Genomic DNA, 11,569 nt, shown 5'->3' with positions numbered 1-11,569 from the left:
AGTGCATAGATGGAATCATGGTTTGCAATTAAAAATGCTGTAGCAGGCTTGCCGATGTATTTTGTAGAGTGGGCTACAATGCAACAGAATGACCTTACCAATGACAATGTAGGACACCAACCCACTATGTGCTAGTGGAAATACATGGACTAAATATGTAATCCCATTGTGGGCAATTTACAGGACGGCACAACATCGAATTTCAAACAATAACGCGAGGCACATAACCACAGCCGATATAGCTTACCATTCTTCCAATCGCAAGGGGTATTGTCTCCACCACATGTCCAGCCGTTCAGGCACCACATTTTCCGCAACTTCAGCGACTGGCTCATACATGTCAGGTCTAACATACATTTTACCAAGAACCTTCTCTTCCTCCAAATCATCCAACACCTGGATACCCTCAGATAAGTTTGCAACATCACTTTCCGAATCAATGTCTGACTGGCGTTGTACACTTTCCACAATGAGCCCTGCTATTGTTGTCCTTGAAGTGTGATCACATTTCCAGGTTTGGAGCTTGCCAGGATCTCACTTTGGGGAAAACGATTACTTTTTTTATGGAATAGAAATCATTTGTCATACTTTACTTAATGTATTTTGTGTAATTACTTTACTTGTGACATAAAAATATTTCATATGGGATTTTCTGAAATAACTTCACACTTAACCTTTAACAGGAAAAAGATACTTCATTTGTCAAATTTTATCAAACTAGTCCAGATATAGCTCTCGCCACGCCCCAACCCCCCTTTTTTTAAACTGCCGTTACCTCAGTCAAAAAGAAAATCTTGTGATCAAGAAATATGGTCTATTAACTTCAAAAAGCAATACAGTACTGTATCATGGACATTTTTGCTTTAAATGTTCAAATGCTGGCTCTCACTGACCTTGAAAAATTAGGTCAAGGGTACATGATGATCAAAATGCTGCATTTGATCTGTGCTCATTGGGCATTGCACACTGGATTGTGGACTGCACTGTACTGTGAGGCAGACGTGCTAAACATTCAGTCACTGTGACCCCCCCCCCCCCCCCAACACCTCGCCCTCCCGCCTTCCAATTATTTGTATTTTAAAAATTCATCTTGTTGCTGATACACATAAATCAAAGACAGTAATCTTCCACCCTAGAGTCGAAACATTATACCCTACACAATATCGTTAAAGACCCTCATTACAAATAGATAAGATATCCTTGATTTGTCCCACACTGGGGAGATTTACAGTCTACAGCAGCAAAATTGGGAGGTAGAAAGAAGAAAAACAAAGTGTTAGCATTCACAAAAATTAATGTTTCAGTTTCAATGTACACAGTTCAATTAAGTGCAATATAAATATAGAGATAGATAAGGTGGCTGTGCTCTTTACAATTGTTTTTCACGTAATTTTATTTTTATTCAGCAGCCTGACAGCAGTTTGGTAGGAACGAGCGGCGGTATCTCCTTCTTGCAGCGCGGGTGTAACAGTCTCTGGCTGAAGGAGCTACCCAGTGCTGTCAGGGCGGGCTGGAGGGGGTGGGAGGGACTGTCCATCATAGCTTTTAGCTTAGCTAGCATCCTCCTGTTGCCCACCTCCTCCAGAGTGTCCAGGGAGCAGCCCAGGTTGTTAGAGGTAAATTACAGTAACTTTACCAGCTATGTTTGCAATTTTCACATTCTTCCTTTTAAAATGTTGAAAGCATTACTAAATTATTTAATTCACCCATTTAAAAAACTAACTTAAAAGGAACAATAAGTAATTTTTTACTCGATCAGAGATAATATAAAGAAATGCATTGCAAATGCAATTAATATGAGATATACTACTACTACTACTACTACTACTACGACTACTACTACTAATAATAATAATAATAATATACATTTTAAGGTGGCCTGGTAGTACAGTGGTTAGCACGTAGACTTCACAGTGCACAGGTACCGGGTTCAATTCCAGCTCCGGCCTCCCTGTGTGGAGTTTGCATGTTCTCCCCGGGCCTGCGTGGGTTTTCTCCGGGTGGTCTGGTTTCCTCCCACATTTCAAAAATATGCTTGGCAGGACGATTGAACACTCTAAATTGTCCCTAGGTGTGAGTGTGGGCGTGAATGGTTGTTTGTCTCTGTGTGCCCTGCGATTGGCTGGCGACTGATTCAGGGTGTCCCCCGCTTACTGCCTGAAGACAGTTGGGATAGGCTCCAGCGACCCTAGTGGGGATAAAGCGGTTGGGAAGATGAATGAATGAATATACATTTTATTTGTAAAAAGATAAAAAGTTACATTTGGGAAGTAAATTACCAGGATACGCGCGCGCACTCACACATACACACACACACACTCGTATGCACGCACACACACACTCGTATACACGCACACGACACGCAATAAGTGTATGGAAAAGATAGTCAGTGGCTCCCGGTTAAACATTGCGTCTAGGTCTTCACGTCCTCAACGAGCAAAGGCTTTCTGTACCGTAGCTTTTTTTGTTTTGTTTTTATCTTGATGCACCGTCTCCAGTGTATCACATCCAATATGGCAGTGATGTTGACGTACGAGTCAGCGCACAATAAGAATCCCTTGTTTCTTAAGCAGCATTCGAAGAATGTGAGGAAAAGAGGAGGTCCCACTCGGATTGCCCCACTTCAAGGCGAATGTAAACAACAAAGATAGCGGATTCCAATAAATTGTTCTGGCAAAGCAAAAATGCAAACCTTTATAATTCATTTTATTCATATACATAAAGGAATATCTTCTAACCATTTCATTCATTTCACCATATAACTTCCTGCTTGGAGATCTCGGCATAGTTTTGCGCAGTCAGTGCAAATCACGTTGTGTCACATTATCTCAAACAAGTAAATTATTGTAATACAGATAAATATATGTTAATAATCTTGTAAACTACTGTATGTCTTGCCATTCACGGTCTGTCTCTCCATGGGGATTGCCATTGTCGATTTTTTTCGACTTTGCTACAGGTACTCGGACCTCTCAGTTCAAAGCCCTCTCGTGCACTTTCCCTGGTCGAAAGCCAGAAAGTCCGAATTCCCACCTTCTGCGAATGCAGCAATGAATGCAAGGGTGACCACATCGTCAAAGGAGACCAGGACAGGAAGTCTAATCCGTTGCTTCTAGCACACCGATAAATATGCCCTTTGTCGATTTGCAGAGCAATTTACCAGAAAGCTCATTCTCCGAAGAGTTTCTGAAAAAGCTCTGCTCTTTCGCTGCGGCTGTTTTGGGAAAGCCAGTTGACGTGAGTAATTTTACAATACAGTAGCACAGAAAAAAACGATTACTCATTACATTCTTGCACATTATCTTTGTTAAATTTAATCATTGCACTTTTTCAAAGTTTCTACTCTCAGCAATTTCATTTTTCTCAGTCAAAGAAAAACAAGATAGATTTACAGGATATCTGATAAAAGATATGTGTTATGAGTTGTTACTCTTGTGAAAATTTCTGGACACATTTTCAAATGAAGCAATTGCTTCGCGGGTTGCCACGTCACGTCAATCGAATTGTATGTTAATACTGTACTGGCAACCTGAATTACAAAATTGAGTTTTGTCTTGATGCGATCATTTAAAGGGACTGAACTACGGTTGAATTAGGTACCATTTCCAACTGCCTCAGTTAGAGCAGGATCTGTAAACCCTGCGCCATCCCAGCCCCACTGTTTTACGCAATCCGTGGTGCGCGTGCGCATATCGGGCTTTTTTGGGGGGATTGTTAACAACAGCACCCACAACAGGTCAAAAGAAGTTGTTAATGCACCGAACTTGAAAAAAATTGTATTGAACGTCGAAGAATTAAAACAGTGAGAGATTAAAAATATGTATTTATTGAACGTGGAAGATTTCAAACAGTCAGAGCTAATATAATTTAGATAAATAAACTAAAATAGATCTATAAATTAAACAAATTCATAAATAAAACCGCGGAATGTATATCCAAACAAATAGTAGTATAAAACAAAAAAATCAGGACAATAGATATTTAACAATATCTGTACTTGTGGCGGCCCGGTGGATGACTGGTTAGTGCGTCTACCTCACAGTGCACAGGTTGTGGGTTCGATCTCGGCTCAGGGCTTCCGGTGTGAAGTTTGCATGTTCTCCCCGTTAATGCGTGGGTTTTCTCCGGGTACTCCGGTTCCTTCCCACATTCCAAAAACATGCATGGCAACAACAATGAAAAAACATTGAAAACTCTAAATTGGGAGTGTGAGCGCGGATGGTTGTTCATCTCTGTGCGCCCTGTGATTGGCTGGCAGCCGGTTTGGGTCTCCCCCACCTACTGCCCGAAGACAGCTGGGATAGGCTCCAGCATGCCCTGTGACCCTTGTGAAGATAAAGCGGATGGATGGGTGGATGTACTTCTTGTTCCTATTTTATTCGGGCATGAGAAAAACACATCAATCCTCATCCTGAGAAGGAGGGCTGACTAATTCTGCATTTGGCACACTGCATATGTTATTTACCCAGCTATCCATCCATCCATCCATCATCTTGTGATCTGCTTATTCTCACAGGTGTTACAGGGTGTGCTGGAGCCTATGCCAGCTCTCTTCGGGCAGTTGGCAGGGTACATCCTGAACTGGTTGCCAGCCAATCGCAGAGCATCACAGGGCACAGATAGATGAACAACCATTCACACTCACAATCACACCTCACAACAATGTAGATTGTTCCATTAACCTGCCATGCATAGTTTTAGAATGTGGAAAGAAACTGGAGCTCCTAGAGAAAACCCACAGAGCCACGGGGAGGACATGCAAACTCCAAACAGGAAGTCTGGAGCCCGGAATTGAATCCTGGAACTCTCTACTGTGAGGTGGACATGCTAAAAAGTCGAAAACCGTGTCGAACAACACATCAACAAAATAATGTTCATCAAACCCAAAAAATAAAATTCCAAGTCATCCATAAAGAGTGTAACATGAAAGACCTAAAACCGTGGGACATTATTAATTTTCAACGACAACCAATTTTTCACATCAGTCCAGAAGTATTGAGGGGTCGGGCAAAGAAAAAACAAACGATCCAAAGTTTTATTATTATGGCAGTAGGAGCAATTCTCTTTCTCATATTTAATTATTTTCTGTATACTGCCACACAATAGATCTTATGATTTTAAAATGTTTGTTTGATGGGCCATTTGATATATTTTGTAAATGTAGCGATTGGATTTGCAAAACTAGAACCCTGCAAAGCTGTCCCTTTGTTACATGAAATATTTTGGAAGTTAAGACGTAAACCAATTACGTTTTTAATCGCATTTTTAATCAAGCAAAATACATTCTTCAATCAATAGTGTTGGCAATACGTTTCAAAGTATTATCACACAACAAAAAAATTAAGTGGATCAAGGGCAAAGGGATTACGTTACAGATTTTGCCATACAGTTTTTGAGAACCATTAAACTGATATGTTTCTATAATTTCGGTGAAATTCAAAAATGTCACTTGGCTGTCCATTAATCAGTTACACCCTTCTCAGACCAAATCTTTTGAAAGACTGATTTTCTATTTAACAATAGAAAAAAAACAATAACATTGTTTTTGGACTTTTTCCCCAGTCAAAAAATAAACTCTATAAACATTATTACTTTGTGATTGGATGGTCAAAGGCATGGAGACGGAACGCCCACCTCCAAGTGCAAAGTCTTTCCTCTCGCACGGCATGAGACAAGGTTAAAAATACATTTGACTCTGGGCTCATATACACTATAGCAGCACAGAACACGGTAATGTTTTATTTCGCGGATCCTATTCGTGACCATTGTCCTTGACAGATAGCAAATTAGGATGTTACAGTCGGTCACTTTGCAGAATATTAAAAATATCGGCTGATTTCATTCCACTCAATCAGATCAGTGTAAAGTCTAGTTGTTCCTGTTTGTACTAATAGTAGGAGTAGTCGATGCCATAGTAGTAGGCCAGTATTTGCGTTATAATCAGGGTTGCACATAAATATTTTTGATGCGACCCTCATATGAGCACCAGAGGTTGTTTTTTGATCATTATTTCCCATCAACCTCATGGAGGAACTTACAGCTGACAAATCGGTGCACGGAAGAGTGACCCAATTAGAAAAATAATTTCAGGTGTACCAACACAAACAAACTTTAACCAACATTGTTTTAAAGGACTGGGTTGCTTTCAGAGTTTGGGAGCATGGGGGTCTGAGTGTTGTATGTTTTGTGTGTGTTGTGTGTGTAGTCAGTACCTGAGGCTGGCTGTGTCTTGTGTTTGTCAGCCCCTATGCCTCGTGTGTGTTTTTATACCACTGTCTAGTGGTATAAAAAAAGCGCTGATTGGTTGAAATCAAAAGACGCGCTTGCGTACATGTTCGCACTGAAACACACACAGCAGAGCACAATGGACTATGTACTGCTGAGGCGCGCTTCGCTCGAGTGGCATCGCCACAACACTAATACCTTCGCCTCGCATTCTCATGGCCACGCCATATCTCAGAGATTTCGAAATTTCGGCGAGAACGGAAGCCACAAAGGGTGCACGTGTGCACACAAAAGGAAGATTAATCATTGAATGTCGAGTATTTGAATAGCGTTTTGTGTAAACTAATTCATGCGTGATCGGCCAGGTGTTATTTAATCTCTGATATTGTGATTTCATCATTTGTGAATACACAACAAAGGAATAAATAACTACTACTGACATGTGATCGTTCTGTAGTTAGAGCTATGATCAAGAAAATGCCAATGCATTTTTCGGAGGCGGTCATCAACGCCTCTCGAGTTGAACGGAAGAGAAGGCACCGAGACGGACAAAGACTCCCCTGTATTTGTTGAAAAAAAGAGAGCTGTGGTTTTATTTATTTTTAAACGCAGACTTTATGAATGGTTTTCACAGTCTCAACAAATACAGGTACTGTACGTCTTTGTCCGTCTCCATGCCTTCTCTACTTCCGTTCCACTTGAGAGGCGTTCATGGCTGCCTCCGAAAAACGTAAATTAATGATTACTTCAATGAAACTACGAAGAAAATTAAGATAGGAAATCACAAAATAAATTCTGTAGGGGGATATAGAATTTATTTTGTGATTTCCTCACTTGATTTTCTGTTTTGATGTATTATTTTCAATTTTCGTCGTTTCATTTAAGTACAGTAATAGTTAATTTACGTTTTTTAAGGGGGGGTCATGAACACCTCTCGAGTTGAACGGACGCCTCTCGAGTTGAATGGAAGCAGCATACCACCATCTAGTGGAAGCATTGTAGATTGCACCCAATAATGCGAGGCGTCCAATGTATGAAGAAAAATTGCAAAATAGCCATTAATTGAAGATGCACCTCATAATCCAGTGCGCCTTTTAGTTTCACCGTAAGGATTCGCTGACATTGCCAAAACAGATGAAGCATAGTTTCTTAAGGCTGTATGTGTGCCTTGGGATATGTACACGTGCATGGTGAGGACGGTAAAAAGACTGACAAGCATGACGAAAAATACACAAGCACAGTTTGGTCGTGACATAGAGGAGCCGCAATGTGCCCACGTCCTGCCATTTTGCTGTAAACAATACGCTGCTGTGGTTGCTTTCCCTTTGTAAAGTTTTTGATCAATGATGTGAATGACTTATCCACCTACTGCTCTGTTACAGAGAATGCACTTGATCGTGAAGCCTGGGTTACCAATGTTGATGGCAGGATCTTGCGCTCCTTGTGTGGTGCTGTCCGTATCTGCTATCGGGGTGACTGACACTGCTGACAAGAATAAGGAGCATAGCGCCAAGCTCTTTGAGTTTCTGACCAGAGAGCTTGCTCTTACTGAAGACAGGTGTGTAAAGATTTGCTATTTTTTTTACGGCAGGTTTTGTTTCATGGAGCAGTTTGTTTTAACATTATTTTCACCCCCTTTTCTCGGCGGTTATAAGCCCCCATTGCATTGAACGATATCTTGCTGAATCTGTGATTACAAGAGCAATGTTTTGAACTGACTGCCCAGACGCAAGAGAATGTAATTATGATGAACGCGAGTTCATTCTCGAGGACGAGGATCACAGAAACTTAATAGTTGTGATCGATAGACATGCTTTTTTGAAGGCCATTGCCGATTGTTAGTAGTCGAGGAGGGCGACACTCATTTCGCAGAAAAACAGGAAAAGATTGCCGTAAAATTTCTGAAAAGTAAAAACTCCAGCACTTAACTGTATGCTTTTAAGTCAAGTCAAGTCAAGCCAAGCTTTATTGTTAAATATGCTATATGTGCAACATACAGCACAGATGAAATTACCTTCCTCTCTCAACCACAGTTCAAACATGCAGTGCATTGAAATACACAGCTAAATATAAGGGCAGAAAATTGAACTGCATAAAAATACAAAGGCATAAATATACGAATATAAACAAATAAAACAATAAATAGCAAACAACAGTTTACTATTTATTCTCGCACAGAGACGGCCGGGTCTCGGTCCCTATTAACCGCGATAAGTGAGGGAACACTATAACTTCATTACCGAGGTTTTTCACTCACTGGAAAATGAAATTTTGGTTTATAAAATCACTGCCCGACCTACCCAATCAGAGATGCCGATATCTGTCTTGACCAATGCAAAAATGATCAGCGATTACATAGCACCAAAAAATATATACACTGTATATATTTAGCAAAACATGCATAATAGATTTGTTACCATTCAACACTTATATCGTGTATATTGCAAGAAGTGGATGTGTATTTCACCTACAACAACGCTGAGCCATATTTACAATTTTATATGTTCAAACATTGATGGGTGGTGCTCTCGTAAATATGCCATCATTATATTGGAAGTATTCCCTCCTTTGGCAGCAACTCTTCTGAAGCATGTTTTTCAAGAGGGAACTCTTTCCCCCAAGCCACGGTTGCCTGCGCTTGGTCACTTTGCTAGCCGAAACATCCCCTTAGAGCTGACTTTGTTTGAAATTAATAGGTTCATCGCCTTCAGCCATCCTCAGGCTCAATTGTTGCTTGCGCCCTACCACAAGCGAGCGTAGCTCGTATAAAACGCTTCCTGATATAAACTAGTAAATGTTAACATTTTAGCTGTGATAGCCACTTATCTGCCACAACAGTAAACGTGCTCCTTATTTATGCAGTGTCATGAATCCCTAGAAACAGGAAACGGCCGTTTGATTGTTGTAATGACGGGATAACTCATGTGGGATTCACAATGACACGAGGCTGCACACTACCCGTGCCGTGTTTGTCTAATGACCCGTCAGCGGGGAGAAATAAATCACCGGTTTTGACAAGTTTGGGCAGTTTTAGTTTAGAGAAAGTGACTTTTAAAATCTTGTTATCCCATCAAAAGTAATCATCCCATACCTGATTTGAAGCCTAATGCTAAACTTAACACAAAGTCTGGCATTTGAAATCACTTTGGAATTTTTTGGACTTTTATACAGGTCAAGTTCTCAGAGAGAGTTTGTCCAATCTTCAATCAATGGATGTTAAATGTAAAGCTATGAAGATGAAGTTATTGGGTTTTTCTGTTTATATTTTTTTTGCGGGGGGTGGGGGGGTTCATCGCAAGCTGTTGCCGTGGCAATGCGCTATTTACAAAGAACAATGCTGTTGAGTTTTTGATTATAGGTATGGAAATGAAAAAAATCATTGATTAATCAACAGATAAATCTATTGTCAGAATAATTGCTACTTTCATCCTTGTTGAGGATTTATCAGAATTATTATCATTGCCATTGATTGCTGGGTATTTTTAATATTTTTAAAGTTGTGGTTAATGCTTGACAACGTTTATTTATTTTTTTTGATTCACAGGATCACCCTTCAGTTCCACAGTTTGCAGCCTCACCAAGTTGGAAAGAAAGGAACAGTGATGAGCTTCCTGTAAAGCTGTCTGTAATTATGTGATAGAAATAAAAAATAAAGTTTCAAGCAGTTGATGAGTTTTACTGAAGCTGCTGTCTCAACTTATTTTTTTCTTTACATGACTGCATTTGTTCTCTTGAGTTAAACAAACAGGGGGGGGGGGGGGGGGAGTAAAAACTGCTCCAGTAGGTTGAACGATCTGTTCATTCATTGTGTCCACAGATAGAAACAAAGGGCATACTATTGTATCGGTTCAATGTGGACAACACAGTTTTATTTGAAAAACATTTTTCATCATTCGTCTTCTGTTGGTGTTAGCCAATTGTAGGGGGAAAAAAACAACTAAATTTGGTAAACCCAGTGGCCGCAGCATAGCCCAGTCCAACAGAAACTTGTGCCTGCCAGTTCTTTTGTCAGGTCGTGATAGTACAGTGAGTGGTTAGTACTCGACGTTGTGGCCGCAACTACCCTGGTTTGAATCTGGGTCATGATATGTGCAAAGAGCAGACTGCACTTCATCATTTGTAGTTGACCGAAAAGTTGTTTTCACACCAGCCTAAACTGGGAGACGCAAAACATTTTGCTGATTTTTTAAAGTACATCATTTATGTTTTGCACCACAATCGCAAAAGCAATCTTCACGTCAGACATCAAGTCCTGCAGCTCTTTGGGTGAGCGTAGCCTAGAAAGGACAACATTTCGGACCATTTCACAGCTAATGGCCATATTACCCAATCTCATCAGATAAGTAGGGTAGTCTCTGGTTAGTTTTTGAACGGGCGACCAGTGCCCGTGAGCTTTTGCACCTCTGTCAAAAGAAGTGGAAAAATAAACGGTCTTTTATCTTTTTTTATCCTTCATTTGGTATTGTTTACACATCAGCTATAACTGCGAGACCCAAAACCTTGAGCCATCCATCCATCCAGCTTCTACGTCTTATCCGGAGTCGGGTCGCGCAGGCAGCAGCTTTACCACGTGGTGGGGACATGCCCGTAACACCTTACCAGGGAGGTGTCCAGGAGGCATCCTTATCAGATGCCCGAGCCACCTTATCTGGCTCATCTCGATGTGAAGGAGAAGCGTCTCGACTTTGAGCCCCTCCCAGATGACTGAGCTTCTCACCTTATCTCTAAGGGAGAGCCTGGACACCCTGCGGGAAAATGCATTTCAGCCGCTTGTATCCGGGATCTCGTTCTTTCGGTCACGACCCATAGCTCATGACCATAGGTGAGGTTTGGGACGTAGACCGACAGTGAATTGAGAGCTTCACCTTTTGGCTCAGCACCTTTTTTACCGTGACAGTCCGCATCACAGCAGACGCCGCACTGATCCGCCTGTCAATCTCCCGCTCCCTGCTGCCATCACTCGTGAACAGGACCCCAAGATACTTAAACTCCTCTCCTTGGAGCAAGATCTCATCCCCGACCCGGAGAGGGTACGCCACCCTTTTCCGACTGAGGAACATTGTTTCAGATTTGGAGGTGCTGATTTTCATCCCAACTGCTTCACACTCGACTGCGAAATGCTCCAGTGGGAGTTGGAGAGCACTGCTTGAAGAGTCCAACAGTACCACATCATCTGCAAAAAGCAGAGATGCAATACTGAGGCTACCAGACTGGACCCCCTCAACGCCTCGCCTAGAAATTCTGTCCAAGGGCAGCCTTGGCGCAATCCCACTCTCACTGGAAACTATTGCGACTTTCTGCTGGCAATGCGAACCAAACTCTGACATCTGTGGAATAGGGACCT

The 11,569-nt window shown here is 41.4% G+C and overlaps 1 protein-coding gene across 1 annotated transcript; it reads left to right on the top strand.

Annotated features, from left to right (window-relative positions):
* The first annotated feature begins 3,031 nt into the window (after nucleotides 1-3,031).
* Nucleotides 3,032-9,908, top strand: ddt (D-dopachrome tautomerase). Its single transcript, XM_086121141.1, has 3 exons — nucleotides 3,032-3,237; nucleotides 7,608-7,783; nucleotides 9,770-9,908. Exons 1-3 carry the CDS (start codon nucleotides 3,130-3,132, stop codon nucleotides 9,840-9,842), a joined length of 357 nt encoding a protein of 118 aa, XP_085977267.1. The 5' UTR covers nucleotides 3,032-3,129; the 3' UTR covers nucleotides 9,843-9,908.
* Nucleotides 9,909-11,569: the final 1,661 nt, after the last annotated feature.

This window comes from Hippocampus guttulatus, chromosome 9 (assembly GCF_054856545.1).
Source record: "Hippocampus guttulatus isolate MCC_2025c chromosome 9, RoL_Hgut_1.0, whole genome shotgun sequence".
NCBI classification, from domain to species: domain Eukaryota; kingdom Metazoa; phylum Chordata; class Actinopteri; order Syngnathiformes; family Syngnathidae; genus Hippocampus; species Hippocampus guttulatus.
This window is presented reverse-complemented; position numbering and strand designations above follow the sequence as displayed.